Source organism: Phaseolus vulgaris, chromosome 4 (genome assembly GCF_051622355.1).
Source record: "Phaseolus vulgaris cultivar YP4 chromosome 4, ASM5162235v1, whole genome shotgun sequence".
Lineage (NCBI taxonomy): Eukaryota > Viridiplantae > Streptophyta > Magnoliopsida > Fabales > Fabaceae > Phaseolus > Phaseolus vulgaris.
Genome location: NC_143501.1, coordinates 12683994 through 12707763, shown reverse-complemented (window position 1 = coordinate 12707763; position 23770 = coordinate 12683994). Strand labels below are relative to the sequence as shown.

Here is a 23770-nt window from a genome sequence, read left to right as displayed (position 1 = left end):
AACAGAGGATTGGATTTAGATGAGGGAATTGTAGAAGGTGAATCGCAAGACAATGAAAAAAAGGTGAAGATGAAAAACCAGAATCAATAGTTGTATTATCATGATACTTAAAAGAATTGTTAGGCAAAGAGTAAGGAAAAAGAAACTCATTAAAAATAAGATGGTGAGAGATTATAGTCTTATCAAAAGAAGTTAAATAAATATAACATCTATGGTATCACAACTAAGAAACAAATATAATGAAGAACAAAAATCAAACTTACGTTAATTATATGAGCGTAGCAAAGGATAACAACCACAACCAAAAACTTTTAGAAAGTTATAATCAAGTGTAAGAGAAAACAACTTTTCATACAAATTGATATGGTTTAAAATTGGAGTAGGCAGGATGTTAATAATATGAACATCAAAAGAAAAAGCTTCACCCAAAAAATTTAAAGGAAGAAAGGAGGCATCAAGAATAGCCAAGTCAGTGTCAACAATGTGCCTATGTTTTCATTCAATGGAGTCATTCCACTCGTGAGTTTGTGAGAAAGTGAGCTGTGAAAAATGCCATACTAATGTAAAACTTTGGTTAAAGATAAAAACTCTTTTGCATTATCACTTTGCAAACATTTTGTATAACATCCAATTTGTTTTTCTACAAGCTTTTTGAATTATAAAAACACAAAAGTCACTTACAATTTGTGTGAGATGAGATATAACCATGTATACCACTGGAAAAAAGCATAAAGAAAAGCAGTATAATACAAAGAACCATTTATGAACACAATATGAGAAGGACCCCAAATATCCACCAACACCAATTGTAGCGGACCAGTGTAAACAGTGTGCAAGTGTGTAAAAGGAAGCTAATGAGCCTTAATCTAACACAATAATCATAAGAAGAAACATTTGTATTATAAGAAATATCATTTAGATGCATAACATGATGAACAATTTTAGACAAAGCATGACCAAGGTGTCTATGCCAAAGTTCATAAGCATTCACAACACTATTGTATAAAGTAGTGTTAACAGTTGGATATAATGGATATAAAGGACGTTCTAAAGTAGGAAAAACATAAAGAACATCATGTATTCTTCCTTGAAGTATGATCTCCTTTGTAACTTGATTTTTGACAAAGCAGTGAGTAGGGAAGAATTAAAAATAAACTCCATTGTCTCAAGAAAATTGAGAAACACTCAAAAGATTCTTGTTAATCGATGGAACATGTAAAAGATTATTAAGAGAGGCAAAACCAACGTTATGAATAGGTATACCCGAGTCATTACCAAGTTGGACAGTATCATACTAGTGTAGTTTTTTTTCTTGGAGAAAACAACAAAGTCATGCGTATGTGATGTGTAGCTCCAGTATTAGGATACCACAGGGGATCGTGGAAGGTGTGCCCAAATTGGATGGTTCAAATTCATTGGTAGTGGACTGAAAAAATGAAGCATTAGCAGAAATATGAAAGACCTGGGTTAAACCTTGTCCAACAGTGTAACGCAGTGTGTCCAAATTTGAAGCATAATTGACACTGAACACGTGACTGTTGAGACAGAGAGGAAACAAAGTCGAACCAAGAACTGTTGTTAGAGTTGCAAGAGAAATTTTTGTCTTTTGTTGTTGGAATATGTTATTGAAGAACCACAACCACCACGAAAAGAGTTTCCACAAAATAAATGTTTTGAAGAAGATGTGTGACCCCAGTTGTTAGAGGTAAGATTAACTTGTGCAAGAGAAGGATTAAGAAACTTGTGTTTTTCGAAAAGATCTTCTTGAGCCAAAAGTAGAGTCTCAATGTATTCTACGGTATACGAATTAAGACAAAAGGTGATGGAAGTGATGAAGTTGTCATACTCCTCCATTAAATCGTCTAAAATGGTGTCGATATGATCCTCGGAAGAGATCACAAAACCAATAGCAACAAGAGAGTAAACCACTCTTTTGATGTTAAGAAGGTATGTCAAGATTGAACAATCACGTTTTTATATTTGAGTTTAAGCTTGAGTTTACGAATCTTTGCACGAATATGTGAGGCGTAGTAAAAATTCAACTTCTTCCATATGATATGAGCGGAACACAGGCTAACCATCTAAGTGAACATAGAATTAGACATGAAAGTCAGAAACCAAGCAACAAAAGGATTGTCTTGTTGCTTGTGCAAGACAAAGGAGGGATCCACAGTGGACGTATTAGTGAAAAACTTCTATAGAGGGTAGCAAAGGATTCCAAGAACCAAAGAAAATCAAGACCTTCAACCTGGGCAAGAATTTGTTGACTCAATCAAGGAAGTTTTCATCATTTAGTTTTAGAGTCAGAGTACAGAAAATATGGAGTTGAGTGGAAGGGTTTGAAGAAGAATTGGTTTAGGCACAGACAGAAGAAGACCGAAGAAGATGTGAACTTGTGATACCTTATAAAGAAGAGAGAAGGGAGAGAGAAAAAAGACATCATAGAACTAAAACAAAAAAAAAGGAATATTATTCATTGAGTCATTAGTCATGTATTTTAATTATATAGTGTGATGTATTTAGTGAAATGTTTAATAGACTGAATTTTAAATGCTATTTATTTCATACATTTCAGTTTTCCAAAAACAAACTTATTTGATTAAAATATTGGGCTTCATTTATTGTTTTTAAATTAAGAAATATAACAAATTGAAATGGAGGCGAGTAATAAAATACGGAAAGCGTGATTAGGCTAAGGAATACATATAAGAAACGTTTTTGAAGTTAATAACTAGAGAATTTGTGAGACTTTTGTGAACACGAAATAAACTAATCCATACAACTGAAATTTGGGTCCATAGCTTTATATTGTAAGGATTGAGAAGTAAAACATTGCTAAACCTGCCTACAATTTCAAAATTACAACTCGACAGATCATCTTGAATTTGACTTGATTAATTCCAATAAAAAACAAGTTTAAAATGAATAAACAAACTGCAACTATACATATTAATATCTAATGGGTCGGTAAAATAAGAACAGACTTCCCTTTAGAATACGTTTCACTTGAATCTGAGAACATTTATATGAACCCGCTCCTCCTGGCAAAGTCCACACTTTCGAAGATGACAACAAAAAGCAACGAATTCATACAGAGCATTGAAATCAATCTATCGTTTAAAAAAAATGCCTTCTTATCACTACAGCTCTATCTTCAGTAGTCTTTGTTCCCCTCCCCGCTTTTACAAAGTTCTCTATCAATCAAACTTTTTACTTGTATCTTGTTGCTTTGCTGGTTCAGCTGGGAAATATTTTATGCCAACCAGATCACCCACTCTGCTAATGACCTATGAAAGAACAATCACAGCAATTTACCACACAACATATCAAGGAAGTAGCAATTTTAAACAAATTCCTAAGCATATCTAAACAAACAAAATAACAGTACATGCATATAAACAAACCCTTGACATCTGACACAAGCAGAGGAGATGAAAAAGGGAATTTACTTTGAATAGAAAATACATTTTCTTAGAATGGAAGAGAATAATGTTGCATAAAACCTTATTACTTATTGAAATGTTAAATAGAAGATGACCCAGTGCATTGTGGGGTTTAGGAATGATAGACGTATGCAGTCTTGCTCCCCACAAGCAGCAGCTATTTTAGGGTTTAACCCTTAACCCTCCAGGTCACAAGGCAGCTTGCACTAAGTTTCATTCTAATCATTCGTGTATTTTTCAAAATGATAACAATTGAATGAAAATTCAAATGCACACCTGCAAGGCTTTGATAAGGTCTTCCCTTGAATGGGAAGCAGATATGCATATACGTGCTCTTGCGAGTAGCAGTGGGGTTGCAGGAAATGCCACTGTCACAACAGCAACCTGATTTCAAGAATTGCTAACATTAATTAACAAATCCATGATATATAAAACAAGGAGCGTAAATAGTTAGATATTTATGTTCTCACATTCTGCTTGAGGCACTCCCTTGAGAATGCGGGGATTTTGGCTGGGTTGTAAAGCATGATTGGCATTACTGGAGAATCATTATCCCCAAGAACCTCAAATCCCATCTTCTGCAGTTCTGACCTGAAAAAGTTGCTATTCTCTCGAATTTGTGCTAGTTTCTGGGCACCTGTATGGAAACAGCTTACTTTCAATGCATGGTAAACAAGGCAGATGAATATTATTTGGATTGATGCTTGTAAAAAACCATTGAACAATACAAATGCAAAGCAAAAAATAACAAGTGCAAGCCATAACCTCTATTCGAACCATCCTCTCCAAGAATAACTCTAATCGAAGATATTATTTGTTGTGCAGCTGGCGGTGAAATTGAAGTTGCATAAAGATGAGCAGGGCAAGCGTGCTTCAAATAATGGACAAGTTCCTGATAGTACATACAGAAGTTCAGCATGAGAAAGAGTTTGAAACATCCTATAATGAAATACAGAATATCCATGATGCAAACTTTTAGAGACCATGAAATACAAAATCAGAAAAGATCAATTTTCACATGTAGAGAAAAAAAATCCATCAGTACTCAAACTGCACCAGTACAGAAATATTAAATAAATTCAGTTGTACTCGTATGAAACCAATCCAATTAAGGTAAGGAAAGCCAATTCTGTAGATTTAAGAAAGACAGCATAGAAAGGGAATTTCAACAAAGAAAGACAAAGTCAGTAGTTTGTAAAGAGGAAGGTTTGTATAACAAGCAGGACATCATGCAATCCAGGAGAGGGGGCAAGGATCTGGTTCTCAAATCCCAATTCATGGCATAAAAAAATATATCCCCTTCTCAACCTTTCCCTAAATTTTGTCTCATGTCCCAAGTTTGGAGGATTGTACCAACTATGATTGTCGATTGCATGTATCACCCAAGCCTCCCCATATCTTGATCATCAACTCCTCAGTTACCCCTAGCCAAGAAAAATTATGCCTTTTGGTTCCTACCAAGGTTATCAGACTCGAGAGTCTACTCAGATTCGTGGGAGGTATGAAAACCCGATTCATAGACTCATAAATACAAAAAATTTAATTAAAAAAATTTCATGATACCAATTCCATAATATTGAAATAAACAAGTTCATACACCAACAAAATATTAATTGTCAAACTGATAAGATAATTAAATAACTAAAACAACACATGTTATCAAGTTTAAAAATCTAAAAAAAACCCAGTATGCCCAAAAATCTCCATTCTTCTGTTGTTCTACCGTTGAACATGGTCCTCACTATGTTTCACTTGTTTTTCCTATTGTTTTAGCTCCAATAGTTACCTTTGCTCCACGTATTTTACGTCCAAAACATGCACCAACAGTCACATGTACTACTCTTATAGTGTCATCTCCTGTTCTAACTATCCCTTTGCCAATGTCACTTATACATGACAATCCAATTGCCTTTCAAAAAAGTATTTGACCTTCTCAGCCCTAACCCTCAATATTTATTTCCCTTAATTATGACTAACTATCTCCCTCTTATTTCTCCCTCATCTCTTCCTTGGATTTGGTGTCCATTCCTATAAATGAAGTCATGGTTAATCCCAATTGGCAACATGCAGTGTTAAAGGAAATGGTTCCTCTACATGCCAGCAACACTTGGAAACTTGTCCCTTTACCTTTTTGCAAGACCACTATGATCTCACTATATATATAATGAAGATTGGCTTAGATGGCAATGTTAATTACTTTAAGGTACTCTTGGTGGCTAAAGAATACATTTAGAATTTTGGTATCAACTATGGGGACACCATTTACCCATGGCCAAAATCACCTATGTTCATCCTTTTCTTTCTATGGCTGTCATTTGTAGTTATTATCAACATTTGGAGATACTTGAGAAAAGTACAAAGGAATTAGAAAGAATGAGAGTGAATTTCCCTCTCTTAGGATCTCATATTTATAATTACTTTGGATACATCAGACACTGTATGAGAGGGAAGAGAAGAGATTATGAAAAGAAATATCTAGGAACTAGGTAGAACGCAAAACACACAACACCTTTACAATAATTCTATTTAAGACTAATTATTCTAACACTCCTCCTCAAGTTAGAGCATACAAATTATATGTGCCAAGCTTGGAACAAATAAATTCAATCCAAGGTTGCCCTCTCAATGATTTTGTTAATACATCTACAAGTTGATCATTTGATCCGACAAACTCAATGAGGACTTCCTTGAACAACAACTTTTCTTAAATAAAATGACTGTCAATTTTAATGTGTTTAGTCCTCTCATGGAACATTGGATTGTAAGCAATGAAGAGAGCAGCTTGGTTATCATAGTACATCTTCATCGGCCTAATCTCACAAAAATCCAACTTGGAGGAATTGTTCGACCCATATAAGCTCACAGGTGAGGGATGCAATCACTCTATACTCAGCTTCAGCACATGATCGGACAGTAACATTTTGTTTCTTGCTTTTCAAAGAGATAATGTCTTCCAAGCAAAACACAATATCGTGTAGTAGAGTGTGTCATCCATAACACAACCATCCCAATCAGCATCACAATATCCAAAGCTTTGGGTATTCCCTTTATCTTCATAGAGGGGCCCTTGTTCTGGAGCCTTTTTGAGATATCTCAGAATATGGATGACAACATTCCAATGATCAATACAAGGATTCTGCATGAATTGACTCACAACACCAACTACAAAAGACAGATCATAGCAAGATAAATAAGTTTTCCAACCAGTCTTCTACATCTTCCTAGATTAGAGAAAACTTCTCCCTATTCTGCCATTAACTTTTATTTGGATCTATGTGATGCATTGGTTTGGGATGTCAAGAGCACATTTCTTTTGAGAGATACTCCTTCCTTTGATTGGGCTACTTGAGATTTCCAATATTCTTGATCCGAAAATGATTGCATAGGTGTTCCTTTAACTCGAGAGATTTTAGCAACATCATTTCTTACAACTATATTTTTAACATACACTATTAAGTACACACATTCTCCAGGGGAGGCGTGAATAGAAAACAGAGTGGTCCGTCTTAGTGCATTTTAGCCCAAAGAATTAAACATTGTACCTAAACTTTCCAAACCAAGCATGTGGAGATTGCTTGAGGCCATAGAGAAACGACACAACTTAAAAACCAAACTAAACTCCCTTTGAGCAAAAACCCAAGACGTTGCTCCATGTAGACCTCCTCTTCCAAACTACCATGTAGAAAAACATTTTTAATATCTAATTGATAATGGGCTAATGACGTATGGTTGTCATGGCAAGGAAGAGTCTGACAGTAGTCATTTTGGCCACCATACAAAAAGTATCACTAAAGTCAAACTCAGATCTGAATATATCCTTTAGCCACCAAACGAGCTTTAAGGCTATCCATTTCACCATTAGGTCCAACCCTAATGGCACAGACTCAACGACAGTCTATTGTCTTCTTCCATGAGAGAGGAGGAACTAACTCCCATGTTTTGTTATGTTCGAGAGCCCATTTTAGTAATCATAGCTTGTTGCCACCTAGGATGATCAAGTGCTTCTATCACATTGTTAGGAATAGTAATAGAATAGATGGAAGAAATATAGGAAAAATAGGAAGGAGTCAACCTATGGTAGTTGTTGGAGATTACACATTGACTAGAGATAAGGACATTTCATAGTATATAAGTGGGTGCAAATCTCATCTTATAAACCGGTTTATGAGGTTGAGTTAGGCTTAAAGTTCACTTCTTAATATGGTCTCAGCCATTTAGAGTCTATCATAGCGAGTGTTTGTTGGGCTTATCAGGCCACCCATAATATTTAGTCTCATGCACGAGTTGGTAGTCTAGACGTGAGGGGGGTGTGTTGGAACTAGGTAAGAGAATATGAGAGGGAAGAGAATATGACAAGATACATCTAGGAACTAGGTACAACACATAGCACACAACACCTTTACAATAAATTCTATTTAAGACTACTTATTCTAGGAGAGATAACAATCTTGTTGCATAATTAGGAGATAATTATTCCATAATTACTACAGATTCTGTTTTTTCTATTTATTTGGACAGATTTGATATCATTTGGAGATTTGAATTTATTTGTATAGCTTTAACTACCTATTATTTCTTGCTTTAATTACCTATTATTTCTTTTCTTAATTAGGTTGTAAATAGTCTATAAATTTATACTGTAATCACATTTATAAATACATTCAGAAATACATTCAACCTTTTGCTTTCAACTAATCCTTCTTGCATGGTGAGTTGATGCTTATATGGATTGGCTACCAGGTTTACCATTTCAAGTGATTGTTACCTTGTCTAATCGTCTTAGTCATGTTATCTATATGGTTGAAGTGGTCACTTTGTGCCTAGTTTGGTTGTTTTAGTTCTACTAGGACTGGCATGACTCACTTCCAAGGCTAATCGCTTAGTGTTATCCCTCCTCCTACCTCCTAGTGGACTATGCATTTACCTAGTCATTTATGCTAATGACATTGCCATTACTGAAGATGACTTTGACAATATCCACCTACTAAAATCTCATCTCCAAAGTCACAGTCAAACATAGGAGCCAAGTGCACTCAAATATATTTTGAGAATTGAAGTTGCCTAATCCTCATCTAGCATTATTCCCTACGAAAAATTGAGTAAGCCTAGTATGCTTGATTGTAGCCCTAGTGATACCCCTTGTGGATCCCAAAGTGAAGCTTCTATCGGGTTTGCAAGAGCCATTGAAAGACCTAGGAAGATATCATTGTCTTATGGGTAGACTTAATCATCTAACTGTGACAAGATCAAATATCACATTTGCAATTAGTGTGGTAAATCAATTCTTGAATGCTTCCTTCATAATCATTGGGATGTTGTAGTACACATTCTTTAATACATTAAGAACCCACCAAATTGGAAATTACTATATGAAGACAAGCAATGCCAAAACTGTTTATTACTTCAATGTTGATAGGCATCACCATTAAATAAGAAATCCACTTCTAGGTATTATGCTCTTATTGGAGGAATCTCAACAAGTAGGAAGCAAAACATAGTTGCTAGATCCAATGCCAAAGCTCAATATTTTGCTATGGCAGTAGTTGCATGTGTGATTACATGACTTACAACTTAAAATTTGGAGATAGTAAAGAGACTAGATATGGACAATCAAGCAACTCATTGCATCAAATCCAACCTTCCATGAGCAAACTAAATTCTGAGATTGACTATCACAAAACTCGAGACTCTCATGCTGCCAACTTGATGTTAGTCAAATTCATATCACAAATTATGTAACAGGCTTGATTCATACAACATCTATGCTCCAGCTTGAAGGTGAGTATTAAAGATCTGATTCTATCTTTACATAAATGGGGGAATGTCATATTTCATATCTGAAAGTTAGGGATTTCATCCATTGTTTGTTTCCTTGATTGTAGTATTATTGATTAAATTAAAAATAAAGCACTGTATGAGTGGTGTAAACCCACATTTTCAGCAAACCTAATAAACAAGATAGAAGAAAATGATATAGTTGTTTCTCAAATGTTTGATAGAAAAGAAAATATGAAAACCTCTGTCTGATTTTATCAACTTACTACCTCAATTAAAAAGCACTAAATTTGGAGTCTAACATTTAACGAAAGTACCTTAGATCCTGCAATATATCCTCCACATGATCCAAAAGATTTGGTGAATGTTCCCATCATAATGTCAACATCAGCAGTATCCACACCCAGTAGCTCACAAACACCTCTTCCTGTCTTGCCCACAGCTCCTATGCTGTGTGCTTCATCCAAATATGTATATACCTATAAAGCAATTTAAAAAGGAAGCGACAAATGAACCAAAGTAAAATGGAAAATTAAAGGTTGCCAATGAAAGTTTTTTGCAAAATCCCTCTAAATGTCTGCTAAGAGAAAAGGAGTGCTAAACGATGGAAAACCTAGAATACTGTGGGCTCTTCTTCCCCTTCTCTGAACTAGACTTTTACATTGTGTTTGGATGACAGATTTCAACAGTCCCTAGAAATTGAAATGCATGATATTTAAATCCTTGCAATTGAATTCTCTTCATTCTCTAAATATTTTGTTTGGATAGAGGAATTAAAATATCTTACATTTCAAATTTCTTATTTGGATAAAGTAATTGGATTTCTCTTTTAAGATAAAATTCCCTTTCAAAAACATTTATTTTAAAATATAAAATTTTAAAATTAAACATTACAAAAAAAATATTAGTCAAATTTAAATATTCAAATAATATTTAACAATTTAATTTTTTTCAATATATGTGTGCATAAAGAGAAAGTGACTAGTGGTGGAATTTCCCAATTTTCTGCTTTTTTTAGTGAATTTCAAATTCCATTGTTTTAGTTATTTGAAATACCTTCTAAAAATTCCTAAATTTCAATTTCCTTTTAATTTCCTCATCCAAACAACTCCTTTTACTCCAAAGAACTTTAAACTCACCAAATAAATGAATTACTCTATTAAATTACTTCATCCAAACACACTATTAAGGAAAAAAGTAGCAGCATGAGGGTTGTAATGAGACTATACAAAACTATTCCAGCAAAAAAAAAAACTACAGGAAAGTAGTATCTTGTTTCTTTTACATGGCATGCCCATTTGAGTCAATAGATTAAATTATGTTAAATCGAATACAGTGTTCCTAAGCATAAACCATGTAGAACATTCCATTCAGAAATTTTGCAAGTAGCCTTGTCTGTGTAGACTTCCGCAAAGCGGATCTTAATTTTAAGATTAAATACTGGCCCCATATAAAATAGAAAATGAAAAATGCACACCAAAAACAGGTATAAATTAAAGAAATACAACTTGTATATTACATTAGAGCTACCATAATAGCCAACCTTATATTTTTTACATATAGCTATGATCTCTGGAAGTTCGCAAAGCTCTCCTTCCATGCTGTATATCCCCTCCACAATAACCATTATTTTCTTCCAAGGCCTATGTGTCCTTGGCTGTCCCTCGGCAATTTGTTCTCTTAACACTTCTTCTAGATGAGATGGAACTGTGGATAAAAATACACAGAAGAAAGTGAATAAATATTGATGTGATCTCAGCGAGCAACATCATATTAACACAAATACAGAGAAATTTAAAAAATAACTCAGCAGGTAACCAAGTGCTCAAACTACATATAAACATAACTAATCATAAGCCAGTTCAGTTACCCTTTCTGTTCCATTCTGTTAGCATAAATGAGGTCACTGAAATTTAACCATCCTATCCTATACACATATTTAGGATGAATCCCAACCCACGAATTAAAATAAAGATCTTTCCTTTCGTAACAGTATGTGAAATTGAAAAGCTGGGGACTCCAGGACTAGCCCAAAACTTACTTTAGTATACAGCAAAGAACAATACTCACCGTTGTGTTGAAAAACACGAATAGTTGCTCCTGATCCTCGTGCACCGTTAACAATTGAGTTGTGGTTCAACGAATCACTAATAATCAGACTTCCCTGTGAAAAATTGTTATAACAATGAATAACCATGCAAACATTAGTATCTCAAAATGGTAAAATTACTATATTTCACAAACCTTCCCCATCAAGACTGGAAGAATAGCAGAGTTTGTCACGTAGCCCATACCAAAAACTATAGCAGCTGGCTTCCTAACAAAGCTTGCAACACACTCCTCGAGTTCATTGTGAAGTTCAGTCGTCCCTATTGGAGAAGTCACATTCAATGTAACATAATAAGACACATGTAAAAATAAAAAACCAAAACCACACTTTAACAGCTAAAATACAAACAAAGATAATACCTACCTCCATCCACACGAGAACTGCAAGTGCTTGGAGAGTACTTCTTCAACGTTTCAACTACTCGAGGCGTGCAGTATTCGTCAGCAGCCGCAAAACCAAGATAGTTGTATGATCCCAAGTTAAGGCATCTACTTAGTTTATCAGTCCGTCTGCATTAGGATAAATAGTTACAAAAAAATTCTAGGGGAAGGATTCTGATAGTTTGCAAGAGATCATACATTAAACTTAGTTGCCGCCATTGTGTAAAATAAATCATATTCTCAAACATAAAAATATATTTATAGGCCTGAAAACTAAATAGAAGGTTTTACGTCAGTGTCTTGTTGCTATCATTGGAGAAGCGTTCCACTACATCAAACCACGCATCAGGAGCACTTGCAATTGGTCTCCCAAAACAGTCCTGGGAGAAACCAAAAATCAAAACAAATAAACTAAAAGAAAAAAATGAAGAAAATTACACAAAAAATCACAAAAACGCACCCAAACGAAAATCAATAAACATTCAATGTTGGAATAGACACACGCATTTCACTTGCTATTAAGGAAGCGAAAAGCGAAACGAAATAAAAACCTGAATGCGAAGATACAAACGGCGAATGTAAAAATCTTCGAGCCCTAAGCAGATCGGTGCGTAACCCTGAGAACCAACGCATTGGTATAATTACAAGTATTATAGTATAAATGTATGGAATGAAAAGAAAATGGCGATAAGAAGGACCTGAAGATTGTTGGAGCTGCACCAGTCGAAGATTTTGCGGAAGAAATCCCTGAACTGGCCGAAGGCGAAGAGCAAGCCGTAGCTGAAGTAGGTGGTCAACGCGGTGAGATACGGAATGGCGATCATGGTGTGGGGAATGGGAGGGATCTGGATTCTGAGTTTGGAAACTCGTTTCGCGGTGCGGCGGCGATCGGAGATCCGAACCCGAGTCTGGCGGAGCCGTGAGGGAGAGAAAGAGGGAGAGAGAAAGGGTGGTGTTGGAAGATGGAAAGTGGTGTTGGGGAAAGAGAATGTGTTGAGCTGTGTTGTGTTGTAATGGGTAGTAGATGAAAACAGACCATACAATGAAGGAAAGAAACAGAGAAAGGTCCACCTGGCGGCTAGACCAAGCTTCCCTCCCAGCGGTTATGAATGTAATTTTGTTTGTTTGATTGGATCTTTTGGTGGAAAGAAAATAAGGTTTCATTACAAGCTTTTGAAAGCAAAATTATTCCGACTGCTGACTCTCGTGGATGTGTGAGATTTTTTACTAATTTGATCAAATCAACTTCTAATTATTAAAATAAATAAAATATAAAAAAAATATTAAAATAAATAATTCGTGCTACATGATTTTATTGTAAAAAATCGGATTTTAATATATTTGAAACGAAATTGTATTAAGATGTATAATTTTGATATAATCAAATTTTAACTAAAATTATATCAAATTTACATAATTTACTTATTTTGATAATTTTTATTTATTTTGATAAAATTGTATTAAATTAATAAAAACTTTAAATGTGTAACAATGAGAATATATTAATATTACATACCAATACAAATATATACTACAAGCAAAATCTATTTTAGTTGTCAATAAAAAGTGGGGCTATAAAAAAAAAGTCACTAGTACGGATAAAGTCTACTCTAGTTGGACACAAAAATAAATGTTAAATATTATGTCGACAATAGAGACCTTTAATTCACACTAAAAATTATTAAAATAATAATAGTAAGTTAGTGTCTAGAGTGAGTGGAGACACAAAGTAAATGCAATAAAAAAAATTAAGTGATAGGATAATATTGAGTCTAGAATGGGGACACAAAGTAGATGTAATCAACAAATAAGTTGCAGAATGATATTGTGTCAAGAATGGAAACACAAAGTGAATGTAAGTTAATATTTTATTACATTTAGTGTAGGTCTAAGCTACACTAAGGTGACGTAGACGTTTATTGTCCCATTTGGCACTAAAACTCACTCCAATTCTCACCAAATCCTCCTCCATTTGGTGCAATCACTCCTTAAAATTATGTCACTCACCCTCAATCCAAGCAAGCTTCTACAGTTTGCATCATGTGGTACTCATGGCAACATAAGATCCACTGCATTGCTCACGATTTCAGCTAAGTTCTTTGGTTAAAAAAAATCACTCAGTTTTTGTGTTGTTTCATCATTGTTCTTGATGTTTCATTGTTTGATTATGAGTTATACCAAATTTTTTTCAAGTTTCATCTTTTATAATTCAATTCCACCATTTAAAACTTAAGTTACACCGTTTGCTTTGTGTTCCTCACTGTTCTTCACAGTTCTTGTTGTTTGCACTGTTTAATTTTGTTTTTTCTGTGTTTAATATTTTTTTCCACTGTTTAATTCAAGTTCTTAACAATTTAAACAGTTCAAACTATGTTTTAATCAGTCCAAACCATGTCAACTTGTTCTACATGTGTTCTGTTGCATAACCTATAGTTGTTCATGTTCTTACGTGTTCTTGTTGTTCTTAATTGTGTCATTGCTTTTGATATATTTTCCCATTTTAATCAGTGTAATGTGTTCTATGTGGTATTAATTTTCGTTTTTAATCCTTGCATGTATTGTATAATGTCATGTTCTTTGATTAGTTGTCCATCAATTCGAGTTTTTAGCTATTTTCATAAGTGTTTGTGTAAATGCCTCTTAAAATGAACATAATGTGTTTGATGAAATGCTGTGAGTTTAAAACTTTCATAAAAGCTTTGTGCATTATCTTTTTCTAATCTTTGAGTCTCTAGCTTGATATTTGTTCATTAGTAAACCTCTATTACAAATTTATGTGCATGTCTTGTTGTATTGTTCTCCAATTCTTTGGTTTCCATAGGTTTCTTCCAATTTCCAGATTTGTGTGTTTCTGACCTAGTTTACAATTTTATTCTAAATTTGTTTTCCTTTTTTGTATGAAAGATTTGATGTGCTCTTAATATCCAGTTAAAAAGGCACGTCCAAAAATAAAATACAAAAAAGGAATAAATCATAAAATCCTCGACATCCAGTGATCATAAAAGACTGACTCAATGTGTTGTATAGCTCTCAATTTGGAATTTTTATGTGTATGTCTTGTTGTATTGTTCTCCAATTCTTTGTTTTCCATAAATTTCTTCAAATTTCCAGATTTGTGTGTTTCTGACCTAGTTTTACAATTTTATTCTAAATCTATTTTACTTTTTTGTATGAAAGATTTGATATGTTCTTAATATCCAGTTAAAAAGACACATCCAAAAATACAATACAAAAAATAAATAAATCATAAAAGCCTCGACATCCAGTGATCATAAAAGACTGACTCAATGTGTTGTATAACTCTTAGTTTGGAATTTAGTGCACCTTATTCCGTAGTTGTTTTGCACTAATTTTTTTTACTAGACCTTGCCTATAGTGTTACCTTGTGTTTAAGGATTCATTATACACAATTTGCAATAAATTTTTGACACACTTATGCCAATGTTGAATTTGAGACTTATAATCTAGTGACCTGGGCTATGTTTTTCATTGCCTTATCTAATTTTTTTCTCACAAAATACACATAAGTTTTACCTCAAATTTAATGCGTTTGAGCACATTTTGAGTTGTCATATTACCATAAAAATTTCACACCACAATACGTTCTGAAAAAATTGCAACACATTGGAAAAGTAAGTGTCATAATCACTCTAGATTTTTGTTTTCTTTATCTATTCTAGAGCTAATTTTTTAGGTTCAATTTGTTGTTTTAGCCTTTTATTTTTCCTTTAATTTTTGTTTGTCCTTTTAGGCTTTCCCTTGATGTTTGTCTCATAAATTCTTTTTGTGTTTAATTTTTTTTTTAAAAATAGCTTTTATTGCTTTCCTTTTGTTGGCTTCCAATAGTACTAAAGTGCTTGGTGTTGAATTTGGTGTTTACGGAATAAGGGATTCAACAACTTTTTTGTGGTGCTAAGACATTAGCATCGAGAAGTTTTATCAAAGAAGAGATAAGGACCAAAGAGAAATTAGAAATCAAATTATTCTTTGACCTTAAAAAGCTAGTCTCTCTACACGCCTCTCTAAGGGACTTTCCTCAAAATACTGATAACTTTTCTACGGCAAGTGCACCGCGTTGTCAAATGTAATAATTTGTCCCTAAGGATAGATATCGAATCCACAAGGAACTATAGAATAATAAAGTAAAGATTCACTAAATATAAAACAGAATAATACAAGTTTGTTGAGATTTGTTATGATGACAATGATTAATAAGAAAACAAGTCAAAGAATTTGTTGCTTCAATTGGAAAAATAGGGATTGGGGTTCATCTTTCTCACTCTTTTGTATTTTGATTAGCATGACAAAATTGTGTCCTTTGATTGAGATTGATTCCCGTATAAAAATCATTTATATCGATTCTTCGCATATAAAATTATTAAAATGCTTACTAAATATCGATTCCTCGCATATTTATAAAAACTTCTTATCATTATGATCATACGTTAATAGCAATTAACATTTCAAATTTATTCCTAACATTCAAATATGTTAAGCATTATCATTTGGGTAAAAAACTTAGAAGTACTTTCTAGTCAAATCTAAATTTCGAGATCAAGGTAAACAAGCATTACAAACAAAACAATAATACCAATCATCAATCAAGAAAAAAATATTATGTTTAGATATCACCTCAATAGATAAGCGTTTGAACAGATTACTCACAATCCCAAAAGGTAGAATTAACCACACATTATGGTTGTTACAAGCAGGGAGAGCAAGAAAAGAAGATTTCGGATGTTTCTCCTTAACGACTACCTCCTCTAAGGTTTTCTAACACCTTTTATTCTCCCAATTGGATTACAATTCACTCAATGGTGTTTTCCTTTGGATGACTTATTCCTAGGGTTGTGCCTCAAGCCCCCTATCTAACTTAATTTCCTTGGGCTTAAGTGATTTCTCGCTTGGGCGCTAATGGGCTCGCTTGGGCAAGTTTCACGTAAAAAGACCCAATGTGGAGCAATCTCGCTCAAGCGAGCTCACTTGAGCGAGATCCACTGGTGACGTCTTGGCTTTTTGCGAGTTTGGGGCAGCTTTGGTGATGTTGGTGCATTCCAACTTTCCCTTTTTAGCTTTGTATATTCTCATTTTGCCCAGTTATCTCCATTATTCCCTAGAATCCTGAAATTAACACAAATTTGGAATAAATCGTTCTTATTTAAATTAAAATAAAAAATATGTAAAAAGGTAAAATTTCATAAAGTAGGGGTTATATTAATACTCACAAGTGCCTATTTTTATATGAAATGTTACTGAAATTCCACACTTACCAACTCCCTCCAACTTAGAATCTTGCTTGACCTCAAGCAAAGTAAATTAATATATTTGAATTTAAAATCAAAACAGCTTAATTCACTAAACAACAAATTAAATTAGAAACTTATGATGTTTCCAAATTCAAATACAGACAAAATAGATACAATTAACTTTCAGGATAAAATCAAAACCATAAAATGACAATTCTTCAAGGATTTTATTTTCATATGCCCACATGTAAGTGTTTCTCTCTATTTTTACTGAATCATAACAAATCAGAATTACTTTTCATTTCATCTTCCTATCACAAACATATTAGAAACATAAATCTTGAGGTCTTTTCCAGGGTTGTAATGAGGCTAAGCTTCCAAAAAGTATTGGTTTTTCAGATAACAAAATGCACATCTTAAAGAATAAAAACATATCTACAATCCAATTATAGCACATATGTGTTATTTAATCACCAATGTCTTTTGACTTCACACTTTCCTCATTTGCTTTCTACCTTTTCATGATTTTCAGCATGAATTTTTCTATTTCTCTTTTTTTTCATCAATAGGAATAAATTCTTCATATTTTCAACGTTTTGAGCTTTCAACAATTAGAACTAACCATTCACTTTTCTATGTATATTGTATATATGTTCTCCTTCCTTAAGCGTGCCAAAGGGTAGGAAAATATATCATTAAAGGTTTAAGGTGCAATAATAACAAAAAATTATTGGCTCAAAAGGGATATATAAAAAAATGAATTTTAATAAGAAAAAGGTTGGCTAATTGGTCGTGGTTTCCTAATTAACACAAATGTCTCAATCATCTTCATGCTCTTTTTTGATGTAACACAAAATAAAAATTAAGCAACCACAACTGTCAACTCTCAAAACTGTTTGAGGTTCACACACTCACTTGGTTTAATTGGTCTCTTTCCTTTTTGTTTTCATGTATCACAATTCAAACTACATTTGAATACAAATTCAATCATATTTTCTATTCTAACATGTGTCTAATTCATTTCACTATTTAATATTTAAACATAAATTCCTTTTTTCCCCAATTTTAATATTGTAGTTTTTTTTATTTAAGAAAATAAAACTACTTAACTATTAAAACTGAAATTTATTCAAGAAAAATAATTTAAGACATAAAACTAACCAAATAACCAAATATCATAAATTTATTCAAGAATACCAATAAAAAAACAAATAAAATAAACTAAGCAAATAAAAAGAAAACAAAATAGCAGAAAAATAAAATAAAATAAAATAAACAGAAAAAACAAACAAAATTCAAATAACTAAAAAGAAAAGAAAATTACAAAGATAAAAAACCATATTTTTACTCAATCCTTTCTTCTTAAGAAGTTACTCGGCTCTGTGTTAAAATCTTCATCTATAGGTGTAAATGATCTTGCTTCGTTTGCTGGATCTGCCCCCCTGAAAAATTGAACTTGTCCCCAAGCCCAAAATACACAAGCTTCAAATTGATCGAGAGGCATATAGGGATTGGATTGCCTTTGAGGATTTTTTTTTTAAAATTTTTTCTTTTGTAAATTTCACCCGAGCGAGATTCCCTACAAGAAATCTTAAATTTTTGTCATCAAACTCGCTCAGGCGAGATTCCTTGCAAGAAAACTCACTTTTACGTCGTCAAACTCGCCGAAGCGAGATGACTCCAAGAGCACCTCTTGCTTGTCCTCCTAACTCGCCTAGGAGAGATTGGACTCGCCTAGGCAAGAATCCCTACAAGAAATACTGAGTTTTCATCGTTAACCTCGTCTGGGCGAAACATATCACACATGGGTGAGTTCTTATGCATAAAAACATGGTTTTTGAAAGGGTAAAATAAAATAAAAAAGATAACAAATTAACATAAGACTTAAATGTGCATTGAGTTGCCTCCCAGTAAGCGCTTGTTTAACGTCATATAGCTTGACGCCTATTTCCTTCAAGGTGGACGACCTTTAGTTGCAACAACTTCCTGGTTACAACTTTAGTTCTTCTTGAGTAAGGACTTTCAAGTTCAATAGTTCCATTAGTTATGACTTCTTTGATAACCCATAATCTTGACCCTTTTTTCTTCAACCAGCTAGGGTGAAATTTTAACTTAACACTTCTAAGCATAATTGGTTGACCAGGTTTAAAGTCATCTTTCATTATAATTGCATCCTGATAAACCTTGTCTTCCTCTGTTATGCATGGTGCAGATAACTTATTCACAATGAGTTTCTTTTCCCCAAATTCAGGTACAAGCTTTTTCTTCTCTTCATTTGCTTGTGGAGTACAACATTGTAGAAATTTCTTTAACATATTTGAAGGGTGCAATTGCTTTTTGGTTTCAGGAAAGACTTTCTTTAATGCATCTATTTTTAGACAATCTCTCCCCTTACCAGAATGTTGCCAATTCTAAAAAATATTGAAAGTTACCTCATCATTTTGAGCTCTCACTTTCTGCTTTCCCTCATCAGCATCAATGATAATTCTAGCAACCTTCATGAATGGTCGTTGAAGAATGAGAGGTACTTCAACATCTTCCTTTATGTCCAAGATTACAAAGTCAAGAACATAATATTATGTTTAGATATCACCTCATAAGAGTTTGAACAAATTACTCACAATCCCAAAGGGTAGAATTAGCCCCACATGATGGTTATTACAAGCAGGGAGAGCAAGAAAATAAGATTTCGGATGTTTCTCCTTAACAGCTAGCTCCTCTATGGTATTCTAACACCTTATATTCTCCCAATTGGATTACAATTCACTCAGTGGTGTTTTCCTCTCAATCACTGATTCTCAGGGTTGTGCCCAAGCCCTCTATTTAGCCTAATTTGATTAGGCTTAAGTGATTTCTTGCTTGGGCGCTAATGGGCTCGCTTGGGCGAGTTTCACGTAATAAGGCCCAATGTTACTGGAGTAATTTTGCTTGAGCGAGATCCACTAGTGGTGTCTCTGATTTTTGCGAGTTTAGGGCAACTTTGGTGATGTTGGTGCATTCCAACTTTCTCTTTCTAGCTTTGTATATTCTCCTTTTGCCTAGTTATCTCCATTATTCCCTAGAATTATGAAATTAACACAAATTTGGGAATAAATCGTTCTTATTTAAATTAAAATCACAAAATATGTAAAAAAGTATAATTTTATAAATTAGAGGTTATATTTATGTTTATTGTATCAATTAATACTCATAAGTACCTATTTTTAATATGAAATATTATTGGAATTTGACACTTATCAAACACATTGCATGCAACTTTTACTTGTAGTATCACAAAACTTTGTGTAATTTTTTTTAAAAATTTCTTTTGCTTCCCGTTGTTTGGGAAAATTCTTCAGAAGGAAGTCCCAATAAACTTTGTGATTGTACTACGTGCATTAGTGTGAAAGTGTTCAATGGTCTCTCAGTGTTAACTACATTTTCAATATAGGACTTGTTTAGTTTCTCTCTTTCCATTTGCATTCATTATGTTTTTTTGTATTTGTATTACTTTCTTCTTATATTTTCTTGTTTTATACGTCTTTGTGGTACTTAGGACATTCTTCATTTTTAGGAAACCTTTCTTTGGTCTTAAGGTTCATTATTATCTACAAACTCTAGGGCTTCAACTTGTTTTGAAGTTCTTTAAGGAAAAGTTTGTAAGCCCTACTTGAGGTAAGCTTTGGCTAGGAAAGTCTTGGTACATAAGTAGTTCTTGTGACTCACCTTGCTTTTTTGGGAGTGAACTTGGAAAAATCTCACTTAGAATCCTTGATTAACTTCTCCAAAACCAACAAATAATTTTTTTTAAGAAAAATATCACCCCAGTAGAATTTACATCTTTTGTGAAAACTCTTTCTATTTTAATTCAACCATGAGTGATCCATCTCATCATTCTAGTGTTCATGGTACTCTTAATGCTCAAGATCTTATTGATGTCCATGAAACACTCACAAAACAAACCAAAGAAATTTGAGTTAAGGGATATGCTAACAAAACTTTTACAAACTTATAAGAGTAAAATCCATAAGTCTAAAAGTAGAAATGGGGAAAGGTCTCTTAAACATAGAAGTGTTCATCATCATAGTGCTTCCCAAAATAATGAGCATTTTATAGTGACCATAACACAAACTACTACCAACAACCTCCTAAACAATATAAACATAAATCTAATTATATGCCCAGAGAACCTAAGGTTGACATTCCTCTTTTTTATGGCTCAACAAATATAAACGATTACTTAAACTGAGAGGTTAAGGTTGAAATATTTTTTGAGTGTCACCAAATTGATCATGAAAGGAGGGTTACCCTAGCCACCTTAAGTTTTCAAGAGTAATCCATGACTTGGTGGACAACCTACACAAAATACCTTAGGTTACAAAACAACCTTCAAATAAGATATTGGAATGAGCTAAGGTCAACCCTTAGGAAAAGATATGTCCCTTCATAATATGATAGGGAATTAATGCAACAACTACATAGACTCACCTAGAAGGACCTATCTGTAGAACACTATAGGCAAAAAAATGGAGTTTCTCATATTAGAGGTGGGTATTCAAGAAGAACCTAGGTTAATTATTTCTCGTTTCCAAAGTCGTCTTAATTTTGACACAAGGGATAAAATTGAACTCCTACCTTATAATGATTTTAATGACCTTGTTCAACTTTGTGTTAGAGTAGAGGAACAATTGAAACGCAAATCCTCTTTTAAAAAATCATACTCTAGCACTTCCTATGTCACCAAAGAGTATAGAAAATATAATTATTCTCCCAAAGAAAAAGACAAACCATGAGGCAAAGAGAGGGATAAGGCAACATCTAAGAAAAAGATAAACATAATTATTCTAGATCTTCTAAAGAAGTAAAAATTAAACTAGTCACATGTTTTAAGTGTCTTGAAAAAGAAAACTACTCTTCTAAGTGTTACAAAAACGAAACATGGTTTTAAAAGAACAAGACCCTAGAAATCATGAGTTTTCAGTTAATTCTTCTGGAGAGTAAAAAGTTGAGATGTTTGAGGAAGAAATCCAACCATATATAGGTGAATTAGTAGTTGTTTAATGACTTTTACAAAGTCGTTCACTAGAACTAGATCAGTCACAATGCAAGAACCTAATCCACACACGTTGTAAAATTTTGGAAAACATTTTCTCAATCATTATGGATAGTGGTCTTGTTGCAACTTTTGTAGTTTTAGATTAATTGATAAATTGGCCTTGAAAACACTACCTCACCCTCAAGCTTATAAATTAGATTAGATTAGTCAAGATGGTAATGTTGTAGTTAAAGACCAATTCAATGTTCTAATTACCGTAGGAAACTATAAAGAAAACATTTTATGTGACATTGTCCCTATAGAAATCAGACACATCATTTTTGGTAGACCTTGTCAGTATGATCATAACACATCTCATGAAGGTCACTCTAATAAAATCACATTTTTCTTCCAAGGCCATAAATTTATTTTTTGTCCACCTCACTAGGTTAAGGAGGATGAAATAAAATTGAAAACATAAATTGAGAATGAAGAACTAACTATTAACAAACATGACAAACCAACTGAAAAATCTCAAGTAACCTATTCAAAATAACTTTGCATGCTTATATCATCAATTCATAGAGGTACTTCTTCTTTCTATTTTCACTAACATGTTACACAATCCAATTAAACCATTTTTAGTCTTCATTACTATTTTTCAATTTTTACCCGTGTCTTTTGCTTTCTTATTATGTTTGTTGTTCTTTTACAAATGGATCTATGAACCTGGCGGATCTTGATCATTTCCTTTTCATTAATAAGGTGGTATCCCTAACAGGATCTCAGGACAAATCCCTTTGAAGGGAGAACATGATGGAGGATCATCCTCACTACCTAAGCCATTATATATGTAACTAAGAAAAGAGACCATTCTCAAGACTTACAAAATAAATTTTTGTCTTAGTTTCTATAAAATGTAAAAAGTAAAATAGGTATTTCTTGAGACCTTGTATTTTTGGGCCATTTCTAGCATAGAATAAGAATAACCTGGAAAGATCTCAAACCCTCACCTGAAACTCAAAGCAAGGGTTCATATAAAGTCTTCTAAAATTTAGGGTTTGGTAGCTTACTTCATATGCTACCTTAGGCTATAGATAGGCTTTTATCTCCATTTGTAATCAAATTTGGAATATATGTGAATGAGTTTTATGAATTCAAAACATTCTATCACAATCTCTCCTTTGTTTGAGCATGTTAAACCCTAGTGAAGAACTCCAACGAATTTGGCTAAATCTCTTCCTTGACTTGGAACCAAAACTCACTCCAATTCTCACCAAATCTTCTTCCATTTGGTGCAATCACTCCTTAAACTTCCGCTACTCATGCTCAATCCAAGAAAGCTTATACAATTTATATCAATCCCACAAACTGTTATTTTCCATGTAGTCATAAAATAGAAGGTGGCCATAAGAGGACGAAGAGTAGCCTTTGAGACTAACCAGATTCCGGTGCTTAATGTTGCCAATAGTCTCAAGTTTAATTTCAAATTATGTAATGCATTGGGGATAGTCAGAATAAACCCTCTTGATAACCATTGGCATGCAATTCTTAGGAACACATTTATAAACTATGTTTGATGCCCCATATCCAATTATATACTTCTCACTCAAGTTTTCTATCATCCTCATTATATATTCATACACATGAAGTGCCATATTCATATGAAGAATCACTAGTTTCTTAGGTGAGTAATTAACTGTCAATTCCATAGTTGGGTGCAAATGGAAGGTATGCGCAGGAGCCAATGAAAGGATGCATGCAGGATGTGAATGAAGGTAATGGAGGACGTTGGAGGTGTT

At 33.5% G+C, this 23770-nt stretch overlaps 1 protein-coding gene across 1 annotated transcript; it reads right to left on the bottom strand.

Annotated features, from left to right (window-relative positions):
- Positions 1-2874: 2874 nt before the first annotated feature.
- LOC137837267 (long chain base biosynthesis protein 2a) lies at positions 2875-12920 on the bottom strand. The gene is made up of 12 exons (XM_068646226.2): positions 12407-12920; positions 12260-12325; positions 12000-12088; positions 11692-11837; positions 11463-11587; positions 11289-11382; positions 10762-10925; positions 9536-9697; positions 4209-4335; positions 3914-4080; positions 3720-3827; positions 2875-3287 (listed from the first exon to the last, which is right to left on the bottom strand). The coding sequence occupies exons 1-12, from the start codon at positions 12530-12532 to the stop codon at positions 3198-3200; spliced, it is 1464 nt and encodes a 487-aa protein (XP_068502327.1). The 5' UTR covers positions 12533-12920; the 3' UTR covers positions 2875-3197.
- Between the last annotated feature and the right edge of the window lie 10850 nt (positions 12921-23770).